Below are 21,571 nucleotides of genomic sequence, written 5' to 3' on the forward strand. Positions count from 1 at the left end.
TTTACCAACCTGATCTGGAAATCACACTCTTTCTCTCAGCAGATCTTTGTGGTTTCCCCACTAAGTGTAGGGAAAAACCACACCCGGGCATAAAGACCAGAGTTATGTGGGCCACCTTGGAGGCTGGCTAGCATGTTCTGTCTTTCAGTATTCATGAGGCCCTAGGGGTTAACATCTGAATATGGTGCCTTCAGATAAATGCATTAGCATAGACAAACAGCATGGTTTTATCAGCTAGAACATTGGCTTTGGTTGGTCCTACTGGAGTGTCTTTGGCAGAATCCCATGCAACCCCCTGTCTCGGTCTTTTATAGAGGTTATGTTATATGACAACATGAAATTCACAGGAGAATCCACATGCTGCCGAGTCTAGCATGGCCTTGGTAGGGGTGGAAGGACATGGTTCCTGCCCCTGGGACAGGGCCAGCAGGCATGGCCTCTACGTGTGTCCATGGCTGCTGAGGATATAAGGCTTGTTTATATAATAATGTACAGGTTTTCATTTTCCTTATTGGAGGAATGTCTTCCCTGGTAACATTAATGACTCCATGATAATGAGAAACAGCGTGAGTCCAGGAGTTAAGGGTATATCTATGCCTTTAGCAAAAATGGTAGATGCTGGGACCTTCAGGACAACCCTTAAGGTGGTGGAAGGGAACTTTAAAAACTTGAGTTCAAAAATATATACTTCCTCAACTATGTAAATAAAGTATAAGGATGCAGTATACATTGTATAAGGAACTTTACAGATCTAAAGGAACAGAGGCAGCTGCAATGTGAATCAACTCATTAGAAAAATATGAAAGTGATTTAGGAGCTGGGCGGTGGTGGCATACGCCTTTAATTCCAGCACTTGGGAGGCAGAGGCAGGCGGATTTCTGAGTTCGAGGCCAGCCTGGTCTACAGAATGAGTTCCAGGACAGCCAGGGCTACACAGAGAAACCCTGTCTCGAAAAACCAAAAAAAAAAAAAAAGTGATTTAGGGAGGGGTGATTGAAGAAGGTCCCACCTAGCTAAGATCTTTTTTTTTTTTTTTTTTGCTTGTAAAGGTAGACAGATTCCTGCGTTCAAAGTCAGCCTTAGACAGAGAGAGTTCAGGTCTAGGCCCAGACAAGATAGAAATGGTAATTTCAGGGTGAGGTCCCACCCAGCTAGTTCATTGTCTATACTTTTTTTTAAGATTTATTTATTTATTTAATGTGTATGAGTACACTGTCACTGTCTTCAGACATGCCAGAAGAGGGCATCAGATCCCATTACAGATGGTTGTGAGCCACCATGTGGTTGCTGGGAATTGAACTCAGGACCTCTGGAAGAGCAGTTAGTGCTCTTAACTGCTGAGCCATCTCTCCAGTCCTATTGTCTATACTTAACAGTGGCAGACAGATCTCTGAATTCTTTTGCAATGTTTTAAAAAAATAAAAGTGCTTGCTGTCTCCTAAGAAACAAGGGGCTGGGAAATGGGATACTGATTCTTGGGACTATCAAAAGGGAACCTGGGGTACTGACTGAATTGATATGTAAATAAAAAACTGGGCTTTTGATCTGCAAGAGATGAGCTATCCAGAGAATTTTTAAGAACTGCTTGGAAAGCTGTATTGAGGTGTCTGGGGATCTCCAAAGAGTGCTGTCTGGAAAGCTGTCTCCCGCAGAACGTGGGTGGTCAGCTTGGACCCACGATTTGACTTTGAGTTTGTTTCCCTGCTCTCAAACACCCCTTCTCTCAGAACCCCTCTCCAAGCCAAGGCTGGTCCTTGGCAACATGTTTCCTGTGTTTTTGAGGGAGGATAAGTAATATTTCCACATTAACCACTGATTTAGTCTTTTTTCCTCTGGGCTTTAGGGAAGAGCTGGAACCCGTGGGGTCTCCTTCAGAGGTTTTACAACCTGAGGTTACTGTGGTGGTGACAGGAGAGCCGCCTGAAGCTGAAGAAGAAGATCTAGATTATGAAGAAGAGGAAGAGACCTCCTCAGAAGTCATAGAGACACTGTCCCTTCTCGATGTGCTGAGGGTATCTGCAATTATGGAGGACATTATTGACCAGCTCTCTATTCTAGGCTACATCATTCCGGTTCAGTATGAAAGAAGGCAGAGCCTCAGCCAGGTGAGCACACTCACCTCTGTCTGTCTTGTTCTCTTTCCTTTGGATCTCTCCATTATTGTACTACCTGGGTCATTCAATTTAGCTTGGAAGGAGCACCTTTACAGCAAATAAAGGGTGTATCACAGTTCTTTGAGCTCTGTAGTCAAAATGGAAAAAGTGACATTATAGCTTAGGGTACGTCAGTACACTTCTGCAGTATATTGGCATTAGTTCAAAAGGCTCCAAGCTAAGTCTATATAAATACAGCACAGACAGCCTTCAGTGTACACAGATTCTGGATTTCTGGATCAACCAACCTCTGGTGAAAAAGTATTTGGAAGAGTTTGGTCTTAACTGACTATGTTAGAGTTTTCCCCATTGTCACCTTTCCCTAAACATTTCAGTATAACAATTGTGCATTGTGTTCAGCATGATAAGCAATCTAGAGCCTATTTTAAATGTAGACAGCATTCACATAGATTGTATGCCAACATTGCAGCAGCCTTATTTAACGGGCTTTGTTGGACCCAAAGATCCAAAACCAGGGGACACGCTCCCACAGAAACACTCACTGACAGGGGATTTGCTGCAAAAACATGAGGTTTAAAGATAACCAGTGCACAGGCGTTCCCTCACACGTAGGCAAGAGGAACCCTGAGCCAAAGCTGAGAGAGAGATGTTTTTATACAGAGTTCACGAGAGCAACCACAAAGGCTGACCTCAACAGCTGTTCCAGGTCTGGTCTCTAGGTGGCTCAGATTTACACATTATTTTTATGACAATGAGTGTTAGCTCAGTGGCTTCCATTGTCCAGGTTTATTACGTTAAGGGCCCAGCTTCCTGATTACCTCTTGTCTTGGGCCCTTCCCCTGGAATGTGTGTGTAAGTCTTTGGAATGTGCTCCAGTTAATTCTAGAGTTTAAACGAAACCTGAGATTCTTTCAATTTTAAGTGGTACACGCCTTTAATCCCAGCACTTGGGAGACAGAAGCAGGCGGATTTCTGAGTTCGAGGCCAGCCTGGTCTACAGAGTGAATTCCAGGACAGCCAGGGCTACACAGAGAAACCCTGTCTCGAAAAACCAAAAAAAAAAAAAGCACATTAGGGATTTCCAGGGTAGGTGATCTCTGTGTTAATCTGTTGGATCCATCTCTACTGATGTGATGGTTTGTATATGCTTGGGCCAGGAAGTGGCACTGTTAGGAGGTGTGGCCTTGGTGGAGTAGGTGTGTCACAGTGGGCATGGGTTATAATACCCTCCTAGCTATCTGGTCAGATGAAGATGTAGAACTCTCAATTTTTCCTGCACCATGGCTGCCTGGATGATAATGGACTGAACCTCTGAACCTGTAAGCCAGCCTCAGTTACATGTTGTTCTCTACATGACTTGCCTTGGTCATGGTGTCTGTTCACAGCAGTAAAACCCTAACTAAGACAACTGATATTCCGTTACCAGGGTGTGGGGGCTGGAAACTTGTTGGGGAGGTCTGGAAACTGTTGCTGAGGAAGTAGCTGAGGAAGTCTAGAAACTGCTGCTGACCCATTGTCCTTGCCTCAGGCCAGGTGGCAGGGCAGCTTCTGAAGTCTGGACTTGCTCAGTTCTTGGAAACAGAAATTTAGGCCTATTCTCCTTAACTGCCAATTTGAAACCTGTTGGAATCAGCCTAGCCTTCTCACCTTCATATTTATAATAAGCCTTAAAGCATTAGAGCTGGGCAGACATCACCCCTGTAAGCCGTGTTGTCTACTTCCCTGTCAGTAACCCTCAGAGACCAATTGCCGTGTTACATCTGGCCTCTTACTCCCACAAGCTGTCCATCATGGCCATGTGCTCACGATCCTTCTACCCCTAGCAACTTCTTCCTTGCTCCTCTCTCTCCTTCCCCTCATGGTTCCTGCCTCAGACATCAAGCCAGGGAACTGAAGCCCCACCTCTCTTCTGCCCAGCTACATGCTGTAGACATCTTTATTAACCAATCATGGATAACTTGGGGGCAAGGTTTATACAACAAAAGTTGGTATACTTGAGGATTTGTTCATCTTGGAACAAGACCTTGGGGTACAAAATTTAATATTTGAATACATCAGACCAACCCCTACAGCTTTAATTAAAAAATAACTGTTTTTGTTGTTGAATATGTTGCAGCCTGCTTTTGTAAATATTTGGAAACCTTACCATGTCATTAATTATATTTTCAATGACCTCTGGGCATCTTTAAGCTCATGTCTATAATATTAGCACTGGAGATGGAGAGACAAGATTTCAGTGACTTTGAGGACAGCCTGCTCTACATAGAAAATTCCAGGCCAGACTGGTGAGATAGCTCAGTGAGTTTAAGCCAGCAGTCTGTAGTTCATGGCCTCTGTTGCCTGGCAAAAGGTTCATGCCAAGCTTAATGACCTGAGTCTGACTCCTGGGACCCACAGTTGGAAGAAGGAAACTTTTTCACAGTCTTATTCTGGTTTATACTAGTGATCTTTTACCTACAAAATTTTCTGGCATAATAGGAGCCCTCTTTATAATATCTTTTTCGTAAAATGATTCACCAGTATTTTGAATTATTTGTGTGTGTACCTCTGTGTGTGTGTGTGTGTGTGTGCATTAGTGTGCAGGTGCATGTATTCTCTCATAGGTGAGATCTGAATTTATATGTACATACACACTCACCCAGGACGTGAAAGTGGAAGAAACCATGTTAGGGAGAAGGGAGTCTAGTAGTAGGAGTAGAATTAAAATATCAAGTTTTCTCTTACATTTCCATGCCCCCTCCTTGTACAGTTTCTAAAGTAGTAATTTTATTTTGCCAGTGGGAAAATGGAAGCATAGAAATTTTAAATAATTATCTAAGGTCAAGCTTTGGCTAGCCAGCCAAGCTCCCAGGATGTTCCTGTCTCCCCCGCCCAGAATTGGGATCACAGGCTACTCATTGTTAGTAAGAAATAGGGCCAGAGTTCAGACATAGACGCTGGCTTTATGGTCCCAATATGTAATCACTGTCAATAGCCGAACCATTTAGCCACAGGTTAAGTAAGAGTCATCAGAAGACACATCTGTCTTATAGTTTCTTGGTACTTGAATTTAGGTCTGGAAAATATTTTGGCTTTTGCTATATGGCCCTCAAGATCTAAACCACATCACTAAATCTGACACTGCCTTTCACATTTCAGTGCAATCCTCCTTTTATCCTGTAGAGTTTTTAGGTTGGTTTGTTGTTTAGTCTGTCTCACCGTGTTACCCAGCCTGGCATCAAACTCACATTCTCTCTTCACCTAGCTCAGCTTCCATAGGGCCTGATACCACGGGTACATGCCACTGTGTTCTCTGTGTATTTCAGTCATATTTGATGAACATTTGAGTTTCTGATGTATCCTGTGCATTGTACCAAGCAATGATGCTATACAGACGACCATATTTGTGAACAATTCTCAATCTTTAGTCTGGAAAGAATTTGGGATGAAAGAAAATGAAGGAGTAGGGATTAGCTCTGGTCTGACAAGCCCACACACAAGGCTCCATGTTCCATTCCTAGTCTAGAAAGAAAACAGTGAAGATAGAAAGGAGAGGGAAAGAAAAGCAAATGGAGAATTTAATTAAAGTAAAGCCAGGCGGTGGTGGCAAACATTTAAAACCACCACTTGAGAGGCAAAGGCAGATCTCTGATTTCAGGGATAGCCTGGTTTATGGAGTGAGTTCCAGGACAGCCAGGGCTACAGAGACACTCTGTCTCAAAAACTACCAAAAAAAAAAAAAATTTGAACTGATGTCTGTATGACATTATCGCCTCTCAAGGAATGCATGATCTCATATTGATGTTTTATGATTACAATATGGTAAATGCTTACAGCAAAGATATTTTATAAATAACTGTGGGATTCTGCTTACTTGTTTTTATTTGTTATTTATTTTTTGAATTTGTATTAGTTTTGAACAGGTTCTCATTTAGCCTAGGCTGGCCTGAAATTTAATAATGCTGCCAAGGATGACCCCAAACACCTGATGCCCCCCCCCCCACCTCCCACGTGCTGGAAATGAAAGTCTCAGCCATCTTCCTCATGGCTTCTATGTTTGTGAGGCTGGGGCTTGAGTCGAGGGCCTTCCACATGTTATGGATATATTCTACCATTGACCTACACCCTTAGTTCCAAGTTTTACCTTAGATATTTGTCTTAAGGTTTACCAGGTGGCAAGTTAGAAGATGATAGAGAGATGCATAAAGACAGGAAGCCGAGAAACAGTAAGACAGGTGGCTCGGTGGGTCTGAGGAAAGGGTCTGGTGTTTTGGAGTATGGAGTATAATTGGAGAAAAGCATTGAAAACAGGCAGTCCTCATAGAACATTGTCTCTTCACTTTAAAGCGGTCGTCTTGGCTTTTATTTATTTATATATATATATTTTCAAGATTTATTTTATGTGAGTTTCACTGTCTAAAGACACACCAGAAGAGGGCATCAGATGCCATTACAGATGGTTGTGAGCCACCACGTGGTTGCTGGGAATTGAACTCATGACCTCTGGAAGAACAGTCAGTGATCTTAACTGTTGAGCCATCTCCAGCTCTTGGTTTTTATTTTTAAGATTTTTTTTTATGTGTATGAATGTACTGCCTGCATGTATGTCTGTGCATCATATGCATACATGGTGTCCACAGAGGTCCAAAGAGGGTGTTGGAGCCTCTGGAACGGGACTTACAGATGCTTGTGAGCCACCACATGGGTGCTGGGGATCGAACTGAAGTTCTCGTCAAGAACAGGTGCTCTTACGCACGGAGCCATCTGTTCAGCCCCTGAAACAATATCTTTGATCTTTATTTTTAGAAAGCCAGCCATGAAGCAGTATCTATGGTTTCCAGCACACCGAAAATATCTTCTTCTTTGTTAACTAAAGAAAAATCTTTAATTAACCTGGTGGCAGAAAACAAACCAAGAGGGCAGGAATTTACTTTTAAAAAATCTACAAAGCAGACCACAATGACTCTGGAAACACTGAAGAAAATTCAGAATGACAGGTAAGGGAGAGCAGATCTGGGACAGTAATGACGTGTGAGGTAAGGAAGGTGCAAAGGGGGCTGCCAGCTCTGTGCTTTAGTAATGTGTTGAGTGACTACAGAAGTAGAGTCACCCAAAGGTCTCTTAGAGGCAGAGTGGTACAGTTTAAAACATGGTGGCCGCATTATGTTGGACACATTAATGAGGCTTTGTTTCTGCATTTCCTCCTACTCTTCCCCCTCCTTTCCTCCCTCCCCTCCTTTTCTCCTCCCTTCTTTCCTTCCCATTCTTTCTCAGAGACTCTAGTCTAGGGTGATCTGGAACCCACTGTGTAGACCAGGCTGGCCTCAAACTCCTGGGTCCCAGCTCTGCCTCCCTAGTGCTGGGCTTACAGGTCTGCACCACCTCATCCTTTTTCTTTTCTGTGGTACTGGAAACTTCTCTCTCCCTCCTTTCCTCCACCCCCCACTCTCTCTCTTTCCTTTTCCTTTTTCAAGACAGGGTTTCTCTGTCTCAAGACAGGTTTCTCCTGGCTGTCCTGGAACTCACCCCCTAGTCCAGGAACTCAGAGAGATCCTTCTGCCTCTGCCTCCTAAGTGCTGGAATTAAAGGTGTGTGTCACTATGCCCAGCTAGCTCCTGGCTTTCTTTATTAAAAAAGAAGAAGGAGGAGGAGGAAGAGAGGGGGAGGAGGAGGAGGAGGAGGAGAAGGAGAAGGAGAAGGAAGGAAGGAGAAGAAGAAGAAGGAGAAGGAGAAAAAGAAGGAGGAGGAGGAAGAGGAGGAGGAGGAGGAGGAGGAGGAGAAGGAGAAGGAGAAGGAGAAGGAAGGAGAAGGAGAAGGAGAAAGAAGAAGAAGAAGAAGAAGAAGAAGAAGAAGAAGAAGAAGAAGAAGAAGAAGAAGAAGAAGAAGAAGAAGAAGCTCTCTTTGCCCCATCTACTGTGAGAATGAAGACCATTCTCAGCAATCAGACTGTCGACATTCTGGAAAATGTCGACATCACTCTGAAGGGGCTCACAGTCATTGTGAAGGGCCCCAGGAGAACTCTGCGTAGGGACCTCAATCACATCAATGTAGAGTTGAGTCTTCTTGGAAAGAAAAAGAAAAGGTTCCGGGTTGACAAATGGTGGGGTAACAGAAAGGAACTGGCCACTGTCAGAACCGTCTGCAGTCATGTTCAGAACATGATCAAGGGTGTTACACTGGGCTTCCGTTACAAAATGAGGTCTCTGTACGCTCACTTCCCCATCAACGTCCTTATTCAGGAAAATGGGTCTTTGGTTGAAATCCGAAATTTCTTGGGTTAAAAACACATCCGTAGGGTTCAGATGAGGACAGGTGTTGCTTGTTCTGTCTTCCAAGTCCAGAAGGATGAATTAATCCTTGAAGGAAATGATATTTAACTTGTTTCAAATTCAGTGGCTCTGATTCAGCAAGCTACAACAGTTAAAAACAAAGATATCAGAAAGTTTTTGGATGGCATTTATGTGTCTGAGAAGGGAACCGTGCAGCAGGCTGATGACTGAGGCCTCAGATTCCTAGCTCCAGAAACAAGATCCTGATCACAAGTACAATTTGGGCACTTTAAGGACAATAAGTGATTTATATATTGATTTGTAAAAAAAAAAAAAAAAAAAAAAAGAAAAGAAAAGTAAAAGAAAAAAGAAAAGAAAGAAAAGGAAAGGGAAAAACCTAACTATTTAAAAACTTTAAATTTATGGTGTACTTCTTACATGCAGAATTATATAACGAAATGATACTTTTGTGTGGCACTGACAAATGGTTGTGTATTTTCTTTCTTTCTTTCTTTTTTTCTAAAATAAAGTCTCATGTTGTCCAGGCTGTCCTCCAGCTTACCACATAGCTGCAGGACCTTGAACTACATATTCTCTTGCCTATACTCACAAGTGCTAGGATTATAGGTACGTAACCATAAATCAGCACATTTGTTTTTGAGGGTTTTTTGTTGTTGTTTTTTCAAGACAGGGTTTCTCTGTGTAGCCCTGGCTGTCCTGGAACTCACTCTGTAGACCAGGCTGGCCTCGAACTCAGAAATCCACCTGCCTCTGCCTCCCAAGTCCTCTGGGATTAAAGGCATGTGCCACCTCCACCCAGCTTGAGGGTTTTTAAAAATAATTTTATTAGCTTATACTAATTTTACATAAAGGTTTCGTTATGATGTTTTAATAGATGTATGTAGAATGTACTTTGATACATGCATCACACTTATTACCATATCCCAACTCCTTCCCACACCTCCTTTTCCTAGCTGTATACCCCACTGGGCAAGAATAAGACCATGACCACAATTTTGAAACCAAATTTAGAGCAAGCTTTATTAAATATTGGCCAGGATGATGGACACTGGCCAGGTCCATAACCAGGATTCCACGAATGGCACCAAATTATGTTAGTCAGGTGCTTCTAAAGGTAATACTCACAAGGCTGTGCTCTTCCTGCCTTTGTCCAATCAGGGACAAGCATACATCCTGGTGTGCTTCCTGCCTACATATTTCCCCCTACATGTGATCAAACACATCCTTCATAGTTTGGGCAACCAACCTTGTTTACAGAAGTGAAATTACAGTGTGTGGCTTGTATCTTACATGAACAATAGCCCCCAACACTTCAGGAAGTTATCCACCCTTGGGCCAAGTGGGGCTTACAGGTCAGGGGCATTTTTGTTTTATAGATCTCTTAAGCACAGTAATTTAAACTTAAAACAATTCTTTAGTCCTTACATAGCCAGCTCCCAATTCTACTCTCATATTTTTTTGTTGTTGTTGTTTCTAATTAGAGGTGATTACATGAGTGTGGATGAGGGCTTGTTTACAGGAACATGGGTACCGCACACATGGCCGTACCCCTGAAGAAAACTCTCCCTCTCCTCAAGCAAACACTTGAGGGGATGGGGGTGGGAAGGCATGGGCTGGATGTGTCTGTGTGAGTCCACTCCACTCTATGACCTTATTTTGTGGGCCCAGTCTGATCCTATTAGTCCCAGCTGCTGAGAGTTTCAGAGTGCAAAGGTCGTGTCCTGATTGGAGGACAGCATTCCACAGCACTGAACCCTTTCTCTGCCCTCACATTCTTTCTGTCCTCCTCGTCTGAGATGTGTCCTGAGCCTTGCCAAGGAGTGATGTAGATATCCCTGTAGGTCTGAGCACTCAGTAGCCACGCATCCTCTGCACTGTGACTGCTTAGGAGCCTCTGCAACTAACAGCTGGTCCCTCAACCAGAAGCTACACTAGCACTGATCTGTGGGCACAGAAAGAGCTGGAAGGCAGTTTGACAGATACATGGAAACTTTCTTTTTTTCTTATTTTTTGTTGTGTGATGTGCACATATGTATGCCTATTTTTGCATATGTAGACATGTATGTGGGTAGGGTACATACACACATGTGTATGTGTGCATGTAGAGGCCTGAGATTGATGTTGAGGCTCTGTTTTAGGATATTGATTTCGTTGTGTTAAAACCTAGGTAGCCATTGCCTTTCTGACATTACTATAGCCATTTTGTTTTATGCCTATAGCCAGCCATCTTACATTGTTATAGCGGACTTTTCTTTTTTTTCTTTCTTTTTTTCTTTTTCTTTTCTTTTTTTTTGGTTTTTCGAGACAGGGTTTCTCTGTGTAGCCCTGGCTGTCCTGGAACTCGCTCTGTAGACCAGGCTAGCCTCAAACTCAGAAATCTGCCTGCCTCTGCCTCCCAAGTGCTGGGATTAAAGGCGTGTGCCACCACTGCCCGGCTATAGAGGACTTTTCTAATGGCTGAGTTAACCATTAACTGCATATCCTGTTAAGTTCTATGGTTTAGTGTTCTTAGAAATTCTTTAGACCCTCACCCTCCTTTAGAGCCAATCACAGTAAAGGTCAGTTATAAGTGCTTTGTATAGTTAGCTACAATATGCTTGGACCAGAACCAACCACAGCAACCACCCAGCAGTTCTTCCTGCACCTATGAATGAGCTTTTATGGTTGTTAGGAGCTTTGGTGGGTTTTGCCTTTATAAGATGCCCTTGGAAAACAGTTGGGGTTGCAGTCTCAGCTCCCAATTCTGACCTGATCTATCAGTCCTAAGAGGTGTGTGTTCAATAAACTGTCCTGTTTGATTGAGATGGGTAATAGTGATTTGTGGGGATGATTCCTGGGCCACAACAATTGTGAACCCCAAGATTGTGAACTAGAAAATAACCCAAGAGCTTTCTGTAAGCAAGAGCTAAATAAAGTTAACTGAAGGACAAGAGGCAGATGAAGCAACAGTTGACAGGGAGTGAACCTAAGAAAATCCAGGAAAGAGAAAGGAGGGCCTTTGAGTTGAAGGGTACTTAAGACAGTGTGGAGAAGGAGAAGGAGCTCTTTCCTTCTGCGATGTCAGTGGAGTAAGAAGGTCAGCTCGGCGCTTTCTCTGCCTCTCTGAGCCAGCAGGCTTTTACAATAGTGTCTGGCTCCTGAGTCTTCAAAGGCTGTCTACACTCACTCTTCTACTTTATTCATTGAGACAGTCTTTCAGTCAAACTAGAACTTGTGGTTGGTTAACTAGCCAGCTTGCTCCAGAGGGATCCCTGTACAGCCTTCCTTCCAAGAACTAGGATTAGAAGCAGGTCACTGCACTCACCCTGCATTATATAGGTTCTGGGATCTGAACTCTAGTCTTGTCATTTGTACAGTAAGCACTCTATCCATTGAGCCATCTCCCAAGCCCCTGATTCTTTTTTGAGACAAGGTCTGTGTAGCCTAGGCTGGCACTGAAGCTGCTATGTAGTCCAGGGTGGCCTTAAACTGTGGTGGTCCTGTAGACTCCCCAACTGCTGGGATTATAGGTGTGGGCCAACATGCCCAGCCCCTTCTAGTTTTTAACTAGTATGACTTCTGAAAGTCTTTGTTTGTTTTGAGATAGGGTTTCTCTGTGTAGCCCTGACTCTTCTGGCACTCACACTATAGACCAGGCTGGCCTAGAACTCACAGAGACCCAACTGCCTCTGACTCACCAGTGCTAGGATTAACGGTGTGCGCCACCATTACCTAGCTGGACTCCTGCAACTCTTTAAGGAGGTAGGGCAGTATGTCTTACAAGCCTTTTTTTTTTTTTTTTTTTGTTCTCGTTGGCAGGCAATATTTCAGTGATGTGATTGCAAACGCCATGATGGAGATGCAAGATTCTGGCTCTTTCACCAGTCTCCTGGAAGCCTTGGGCAAAGAAAGAGACAGCAAAATGAATTTCCATGATGTCATCACAAGGTCAGGGTGGTGATAGACTTCTGTGCTTTGTGATTCTCTTTTTAGATGCCCTCACTGCTATGTAGGCAGTTCTGAGACCCATGGGAGCTTCTCCTGCCTCAAAGTAGCTGGTCCTACAGGCATGTGCTAAACATCTGTGTCTGCTTTGCAATATTTCTTTTCTCACATGTATGTGTATGTATGGTACGCAAGTGTGTGCATGCTTACATGTGAGGGACACATGTATGTGTGTATGTAGGCCTGAGGTTGACTCCTGAGGGAGTCTTCCTTGAGTGTTTCCCAACTTATTCTTTGAGATAGAAACTCTCACTTGAACCCAAGGATCACCTATACCGCTCGTATGGCTACCCAGCTTGCTCTGGGGATAGACGCTCTCTGCCTTCAGAGTGCAGGTGTGGTGCTTACGTAAGTTCTGTCTGTCTGAACTTTGGTCCTCATGCTTATGTAGCAAACACTTTAGCCACCAAGCAAGCTCCCCAGCTTTGCAAATTTTTATGTGTGCATTTGTGTGTGAGTGTAGGCATGTGTGTGCCACAGTATTCACATGTGGAGGACAGTGTCAGGCGTTGACTCTTGCCTTTTATCTTGGTTGAATGGAGACAGGGTCTGTTGTTTTGTTTCTGTGACTGCCTCTGAGGAGTCCCATGTATCTCACTCTCATCTCACTGTGCAGTGAGTTACAGGGGGATGCTACTGCACCTGACCTTACGTGGGTTCCGTGTCTCCAAACTCAGGACCACACTTCCTAGCCAGCACTTTACCCACTGAGCCATCCCTCCAGGCTCTGCTTTTTTATTTTACAATGGTATAAAACTTACCAGAAGCCCTAGATTTCCCACGCATGAAACATGTGCATTTACTCACTTATCACTGGACGGTAGACTCCTGGGTTCTGAGCTCCTGCGTATTCCTGGCTTGGATGGGGCAATCATTCAGCCATCCTTGGTTACTTGAATCCACACTATATTAAGAACACCATAGCTAGGTATGTGGTACAGGATTGCAATCTCAGATACTCTGGAAGCTGAAGCAGACGGATTGCAAGTTAGAGGCCAGCATGGGTAAGTCATGAGACATAAAAATTAACGGGGAGTCAGTGCTGGGGGGAGATGGTGCTGGGGGGCAGTCAGTGGGAGAGGGATCTCCTGGTACCCAGAGCCCCTGGGTTCCACCTCTTGTGCTATAATGACAGGGAAGATACTGTTCCTCAGCTGGTTGTTCTTCTCAAGATGGACCAGACCGAAATCCTTGGTCAGTGTCCTCGGCTGCGGTGTAGCTAGCAGGGAGCACTGTGTAAACACACTAAGCTCTAAGTTTGATCCACAGCACTGCAAACAAACAACACAATAACAAGAAAAGACTGGGTTCACAACACAGGGCATTTTCCTTCCCAGGAATGTTTAGCATGTTCTAAAGATATTCAAGATAGAGTAGGGATGTAACTCGGCGGCAGAACACTTCTTTAGCATATGTGACAGAAAAAAAATATTCATCAGGGTGTTGAGGCAGGCGGGGTTTTAGTTGGAGTCCAGTCCAGGCTACATAGTGAGACCTTGTCCCAGATATAAAAACAAGGTACTGGAGAGATGGCTCGGCAGTTAGGAGCACTGGCTGCTTTTCTAGGATACTCAGGTTTGGTTCCAAGGACCCACAACATGGTTACTTACAGCTGTGTATAACTTCAATTCCAGAAGCTCTGACTCCTGACCTCTGTCTGCTCCTGCCTGCACATGGTGTACACATATACGCTGAGGCATACATACTACGTCACTCAGGCATACATACTACGTATAAAATCAAGTGAAAAAAACAAAGCAAACATATATTAGGTCATTGTTGCATTTTTTTGTTTGTTTGTTTTTTGAGACAGGGTTTCTCTGTATAGCCCTGGCTGTCCTGGAACTCACTCTGTAGATCAGGCTGGCCTCGAACTCAGAAATCCACCTGCCTCTGCCTCCCAAGTGCTGGGATTAAAGGCATGTGCCACCGCCGCCCGGCTCATTGTTGCATGTGAAATGATCCTGGCATGTGCTAGCTGCCTGGTAACAACAGCTCCTGTTAGAGATCTAGATCCACCCCTCACTGGCAGGCCAGACAGATAACTGCATGAGCTGTAGACACTGTTAAATAGCATTTATTGTGTTGACCTGACCTGAACTCCTATACTAGCCTTCAAAAGGCCAGACCAGAATGGCTGCGTGCCACATAGTTAAGCCAAACCTTTTAAAAGGTCAACTTTCTAAAAGCCAGGAAATTCACAACAGCCAGCCAGAGAGTCCAGTGAGCAGAGCTGTCATAACTGATAAGGCCGTTCTGTCTAAAGGGGCCCTTTAAGGAAAGTCATTTTGAGATAGTCAGTCTGCCTTTTATTCCCAGTTTCTACTGGCTTGGCTGATTTCTGCCTAAAACTACCTCCTTTGCTGACCTCATCTGGCTTTCTCTAGTTCACAGCTCCCCAGCTTGTGAATCTATCTCTGTTTCAGAGATGGTCAGCGCATCAGGGCGCCTCACAGATGAGCTCATGCCCTTCATGATGTGGAGTAAAAGACAATTGGATACTGAAGCTAAATTTGCTGAAGTTTTATTTTTTGACAATTACAAGGGAATTCTGTTTGGGCCTCACTTCTTTTAAAGTGTTAGATTTTTAAAGAGCAATTTTAAGTTTACTAAAATACTGAGAAGAAAATTGAGAGTTAATGTGTCATGTCTTAGTACTTCTGTGCTGCTGTAATAAGACTGGGAAATTCAAAAAGAAAAGTGTAGCTGAGAGGTAGTGGCGCACACCTTTAATACCAGAACTTGGGAGGCAGAGGTATGTAGATCTCTGTGAGTTCAACACCAGCCTGTTGTGTAGAGCAAGTGTCAGGATAGCCAGGGCTATACAGAGAAACCCTGTCTTAAAAACAAAACAGAACAAACAGACAAAAAATAAGAAAAGTGTATTTATTGTGTCACTTTCTGTCTTGTTTTCATTCTAATCTGATTTCCTTAGCTTTATCCTTTAACCCATGTCATTTAAAAAATGTTTATGCTGCCAGGCATGGCAGCTTATGCCTGTGATTCTAGAACTGGGAGGATGAGCTATGAGGGTTGCCAGGAGTTAAGTCCAGCCTGGGCTACAGAGTAAGTTCCAGGTCAGCCTGGGCTAAAATGAATCCCTGTCCAGGCAGTAGTAGGGTGTTTATGCTAGCATTATGCATCTTTCTTGTCCCTAGTACATTTTATAGCATTCTTATTTCATATGTCTTATATGCTCTGTGTGTGTGTGTGTGTGTGTGTGTGTAAGAGAGAGGGGGAGAGAGAGAGAGAGAAAGAAAGAGAGAGAGAGAGAGAGAGAGAGAGAGTCCTGCACTCTAGGTAAACATTCTACTTCTGAGCATCCTCTATTCATTCTTTGTTCTTTTTGAGACCAGGTCCCTCTAAGCTACCTGGGCTAACCTTGAACTTGCTCTCTACCCTAGGAAGCCCTTGGATTTGCAATCTTCTTGTTTCAGTCTCCTGAGGAACTGAAGTTGATTTTTCTGGCCTGTGTCACCAGGCCCTGCTAGTATCTTCTCTTATGTCAATGAGTGCATTAACTGTAGCTATGCCCCTGGCACTGCTTCCAGATAGCCAGGGCCCAGATAACCAGGTTCCAACAAGTCAGTTGCAGCCCAGCTTTCTTGGGCTTTATTTTGACTCATGATTTATCCCTCATTCTGTCTGTTTTCTGAGATATTTCCCTCCACCCCTCAGTCTGTTTCCCTCTCTGGCTCTGCCTCCCGTATGCTACCACCACCTGGCTTGTTCCCTTATTTTTTGTTTGGCCCTGTTCTCCACTTCCTTTTGTATTGCTATTCCAACTCCAGATGCCTGGTCCACTTTTCCAGGAGTAGGGTGCTGGGGGGAACCTAGCAAAAGCCATTAACTGTATGCAGAAAGGCAGCCCTGCGATTATAATGACAGAAGGATCTCAAAAGGGTATCCTGCCCTGTTTTAATTTTTTTCACAGAAGTTTATTTTGCGTGCGCACATGAGTCACATGTGGAAGTCAGAGGACAGTAGTTGGTTCTTTCCTTCACCATGTGGGTCAGAGGGATCTAATGCAGGTAGTCAGGCGTGGTGGCCAGCACCTTCACCTACCTGCTGGGCCATTCTGCTTGTCCCCACCCTGCCCATTTATCAGACTTGTAATTACTGTTGTTGTTGTTGTTTTTAAAGCAGCCTCTCATGTGGTCCAGGCTGGCCTTGAACTTGCTTAGTAACCTAGGCTGGTCTCAAGTTCCTTGTCTTTCTGCCTCTGCATACCAAGTACTAAGATTATAGGGGAGGCAATACCAATCCTAGCTTAAGAACCTGATTTTTTTTTCTTGTTACATTTTGTTTGTTTGTTGATTGAGTGATTTTGTGGTTGTATGCACTGGTGTGTGCTAATGTGCACATTCAGAGGTCAGAGAACAACCTATGGGAATCGGTTCTTGCCTTCCACCATGTAGTTCTGGGGTTCTGAATTAGGTTGTCAGCCTTGGCAGCAAATCCCTTTATCCACTAAGCCAGTGCATGTGTCCAAGAACCTATTTGTTTTTTAAAGACTTATTTTTAAATTATGACTATATGCATATAGTGTGTTGTGTATAGGTACCGGCAAAGTCCTGAAGAGGGTGTTAGATCCTTGGTAGCTAGAGTTATTGGCAGCTGTGAGCTGCCCAGCATGGATGCTGGGAGTCAAACCAAGTTCTCTGATCTTGACTCTTGAGCCATCTTTCCTGCCTCGAACCTGCTTTTTAAATGTTCAGTTGAACCTAACACTTGAGAAGTCCTGTTCATTTTTTTCCCATTTACTCACTTTCTATCCCAGCTGTGCCCCCCCCAGTTCCTCCCTCCATACCCCTCTTGTCTTTTCCTCTGAGAAAGTGGAACCCCTCCACATCCCCCCCATATCCCCTCCCTTCATCCCCCCCACCCCCACCTATACACACACACACACACACACACACAAAATCTCTGCAGGCCTAGGCACATCCCCTCCCACTGAGGCCAGACAAGGCAGCCAGGCCAGGGGAACAGATTCCACAGTCAGGCAACAGCTTTAGGGACAGCTCTGGTTGCTAGGGGACCCTCATGAAGACCGAGCTGGCACATCTGCTACATATGTGCAGGGTGGGAGGGTGGAGACAGTAGGGAGCAGCCCTGTTCTTACTGTTCTCACTTCTTTTAGGGAGGAAAAAGGAAGAAAACAGATAAAATCTCTTCAAAAACAGTTAATTGATGTCAAGAGGGAGCGTCAAATGCAAGTGCAGGTAAGAGGAGCTAGACCCACTCCATGGAAGTCTCTTCCGCAGAGTTAGTTACACAGGACATGGCATCTGCTGGGGTGCCTTTATGGGAGAGAGGATAATGTCTGGGTGCTGGCACCCGTCTTTAATCCTGGTATTTAGCAGGCAGAGGCAGGAGGATCTCTGAATTTTAGGCCAGCCAGGGCTACATGGAGAGATTCTGGAGGGAGAGCAATGGATGGGGGAGAGAAGAGGAAGAAAAAGGTACAGTGTTTCTAAGTAAAACTGGGGGCAGCCCCTCGGGGGTCCTGGTCTGCTGTTACCTTCCTAACTGTACAGACTTCACACAAGTTTTCTTTCCTGAAAAATTCTATCATAATCATAAAATTCTTGATTTTCTAAAGACTACAGAAGTTGGAACCAGGTTTCATTTGCTGTACGTGCCTCACACTCCAACCCAGCCCACAGTGCTGGTATGGCTAGATAGAAATGATTCCAAATGGCAGAGGCATAAGTGTTTGGTCTCCTGTAGCTCAGGCTGCCTTGAACTGGCTAAGTAGCCAAAGATGACCTTGACCTGATATCCTGCTCCCACATCCTGCGCGCTGGAATCAGGGCATCAGGGGAGTGCACCCTCACACCCCACGTCAGGACTGTTTGCTGTAAGTGTGACTTCCATTCCTTCAGGTGACTGCTTTCCTGTTTTCCTCTTGCCATGCACCCAAAGTGGCCACCTGACACTCTGCCAGACAAGTTACGACCTTTCCTCGCTTCCAATTCCAAATCTCGAAGCCCATGCTTCCCTGGCCAGGGCCAGTCGTGAGAACTACTGCTAGCACTGCTTCGGCCCACTTCTGGCAGCCACCAGGGCCTCGGGAAAGGGCTGATTTCTTGTATCTTCTCTGGATCCAGTAACATGTTCAGACCACGTCTGAAGGGAGTGGGGGCTTTAGGTAGATCAAGTCGAGATGCAGATTTTCGTTCACTTTCTGAAATGTATCCTGGTCTTTGTTGACCAGGGACTCTAGCATGAACTTTGCCCTTTTCTTTTTATTAGAAGATTTCTTGCCTTCATTTTTTTTTTGTTTTTTTTTTTTGTTTTTTTGAGACAGGGTTTCTCTGTGTAGCCCTGGCTGTCCTGGAACTCACTCTGTAGACCAGACTGGCCTCGAACTCAGAAATCCGCCTGCCTCTGCCTCCCAAGTGCTGGGATTAAAGGCATGCGCCACCACTGCCTGGCTTCTTGCCTTCATTTTTAATGAATTGGCTTACTTGTTTTTCGAGTGTCAGGATAACTAAGCTTCCTCAGATGAACCTTCTTAGACCCTGTGCTAACAGAAGTCACCCTTACTGTTTCCCCCAGAGCTTCCTGGCTACTCTCCCACAATCTGTTCTCTGTCTACTGCTATTGAAGAATCCTCTTTTTAATCAGTGAGTTTTGAGAGCTTAAAATTGTGAAGCATTAGTAGTCATCAGAGGTCTGTTCTAGCACATCTCAGTGACTCACTGTGGTGGTGAGGTTTTGTCAACTTGACACATGCTAGAGTCACCTGGGAGAACTTCAACTGAGTTGTTTCCATCAGCTTGGCCTGTGTGTGTGTGTGTGTCTGTCTGTGTCTGGGCATTTTCTGGGTTAATGATTGCTGTAAGGGGACCCAGCCCACTGTGGGAGATGTCACCCCTGGGTGGTCCTGAGTTGTATAAGAAAGCAGGCTGAGCAAGCCAGTAAGCAGCATTCCTCCTTGGCCTCTGCTTCAGTTCCTGCTGCCAGCTTCCTGCCTTGAGTTCTTGCCAAGACTACCCACAGTGATAGACTGCGGCCTTAAGCCAGATAAACCCTCTCTTCTCCATAGTAGCTTTTGGTCAGTGTGTTTTATCACAGCAATAGAAAGAAAACTAGGAGACACTCAGTATATATATCCATTCCTACATGGCTACAGGTTCTGTGTTCACAGATCCAACCAACCAAACAGAGCCAGTTCAAAAGAACTTGGGTCTGTACTGTATAGACTTTATGGGAAGGATTGGAGTATCTGCAGGTTTTGGTATCGTGAGGAGGAGGAGTGTCTTAGAACCAGTCCCCAGTTGGAACAGAGGTGGAGGCTGGGGGGTGAGTATAGTCACTCACTAGGTACTAATATTCTGGTTTTTGAAAGGTGAAACCTAAGCCCTAACTTGGCCAATTTCATGCAATTGGTGAGTCTGTGGGAAATTGGGACTTGGGATCACCTTTGACCATTGCTCTTTCTACCAAAACGAGACCATAATGGTGAATCTGTGTGGCAAATTCTGAGTACCAAAGAAGGTTCTGGAGAGACTCGCTCAGTCTGGATTTGCTAGCTTCCTTCCTTCCTTCCTTCCTTCCTTCCTTCCTTCCTTCCTTCCTTCCTTCCTTTGACATTTACTCAATATGTATGAACATGGTGGGGGGCATGTATGGAGTTCAAAGGAGAACTTGAGTGAGCCAGCTCTCTTACTCTACCATGTGGGTTCTAGGGGCCAAACTCAGATCCTAAGGCTTGGTGGCAAGTGATGTACTGAGCTGTCTAGTCAGCCCTCTGCATTGGGTCTCCTGTAGCTCAGGCTGTCTTTGAGCTGCTAAGGATGTAGCTAAGGGTGACCTTGGACTTCTGGTCATCCTGCCTTCCTTTCCCAAGGGCTGGGATTATAGGTATGTAGCAGCACACCCAGTTTCATTTTCTTTCCTTCTTTGAGACAGGCTCTCAGTGTGTATCTCTGACTGGTCTAGAACTTGCCATGTAAACAGGCTGGCCTAAAATGCATACTATCCCACCTGCCTGTGCCTTCAGAGTACTGCGATTAAAGGTGTGCCCCTCCCCCATGCCAGCACGGTTTTTAATGAGACAAGTTCTCCATCTGCGGTCCTGGTTGGCCTGGAATCTGTGATAAGCCGTGTGCTTAGCCTCCTGGCACTGACTCATTTTTATTCATGCTATTGTGAGGACCGACTACATTTCCCTTAGTGTGATAGGAGAAGACCACCTCCAGTTGCCTGTTGATTTAGAAGTTCAATAAATTTTTAGTTCAGAAACCTGGTCTTATCCCTGCAGAACGGGAACGATTACATTGCTCACCTCAGGGACCAGTTACAAGAGATGAAGGCGAAAACCAACTTGGAGAATCTTTATATGAAAAGAAATACTGAGCTGCAGATTGCCCAGACCCAGAAGAAATGTAACCGGGCAGAAGAACTCTTGCTGGAGGAGATTGAGGTAACCTGTGCTACATTAGGCTGTTTGGGGATGGAGCTAGTGCCAGAGCACATGCCAGATTCTGAGTACAACTTCCAGTATCAACAAACAGCAAAACAAAACAAAACCCATGTAGATGATTTGATGATGTCATGTGGGCTGTCACTTTTTTAAAAAGTGATTTATCTTGGGCTGGTGTGATGAATGGATTAAGAGTATGCATTTCTTCCGGAGGACCTGAGTTCGGTTCCCAGCACCCATGTTGGGAGGTTCACAACCTCTGTAACTCCAGCTCCATAGTGTTAAATTATGTGTACCTGTGTGCCCATGAAGGCCAGAGGCATTGTGTCCCACAGAGCTGGAGTCACAGGCGCTTTCCAGCCACCCAGCGTGGGTGCTGGGAACCAAAGTTACATCCTTTAACAAGAGCAGTATCCGCTTTTAACTGCTGAGGTCTCTTCCGCCTCAGTGAGGTAGCATCCATGATAACGTGCCAGCCAAAAAAAACAGGAGGAAGAGGAAGATTAAGGTTTTCCTTCATGACCAGTACAGCCCTAGAGGTCAAACATAAACAACTAACTGGGGTCTTAAATAGTTGTGAGTAGAGTCTTCAATGGCTATGCCTCCTGCTTCCCTGTGTGACACAGAGAAGACTGCAGTGAAGCTCACCTCCCCGGTGTGCTCTCTAGCGACCCGACCCTGCTTCTCCACCCACACCCCCTCTTCCTTCCTCGGGTGGGCCTCTGACTCACCTTGCAGTGCAGGGCCTCTGACTCACCTTGCAGTGCAGGGCC

The 21,571-nt window shown here is 44.8% G+C and overlaps 1 protein-coding gene and 1 pseudogene across 1 annotated transcript in view; both read left to right on the plus strand.

The window, feature by feature from the left end:
* The window catches only part of Iqcg (IQ motif containing G), a 39,532-nt gene that overhangs the window by 3,033 nt on the left and 14,928 nt on the right, over positions 1-21,571 (plus strand). The window contains exons 3-7 of the mRNA XM_028752270.1: positions 1,844-2,105; positions 6,900-7,090; positions 12,182-12,310; positions 17,508-17,589; positions 20,637-20,798. Coding sequence (XP_028608103.1) covers positions 1,844-2,105; positions 6,900-7,090; positions 12,182-12,310; positions 17,508-17,589; positions 20,637-20,798 — 826 coding nt within the window. The remainder of the gene's footprint in view (positions 1-1,843; positions 2,106-6,899; positions 7,091-12,181; positions 12,311-17,507; positions 17,590-20,636; positions 20,799-21,571) is intronic.
* LOC114608315 lies at positions 8,015-8,593 on the plus strand (annotated as a pseudogene).

The sequence above is a fragment of the Grammomys surdaster genome, unplaced genomic scaffold (assembly GCF_004785775.1).
Source record: "Grammomys surdaster isolate TR1022 unplaced genomic scaffold, NIH_TR_1.0 125889, whole genome shotgun sequence".
Lineage (NCBI taxonomy): Eukaryota > Metazoa > Chordata > Mammalia > Rodentia > Muridae > Grammomys > Grammomys surdaster.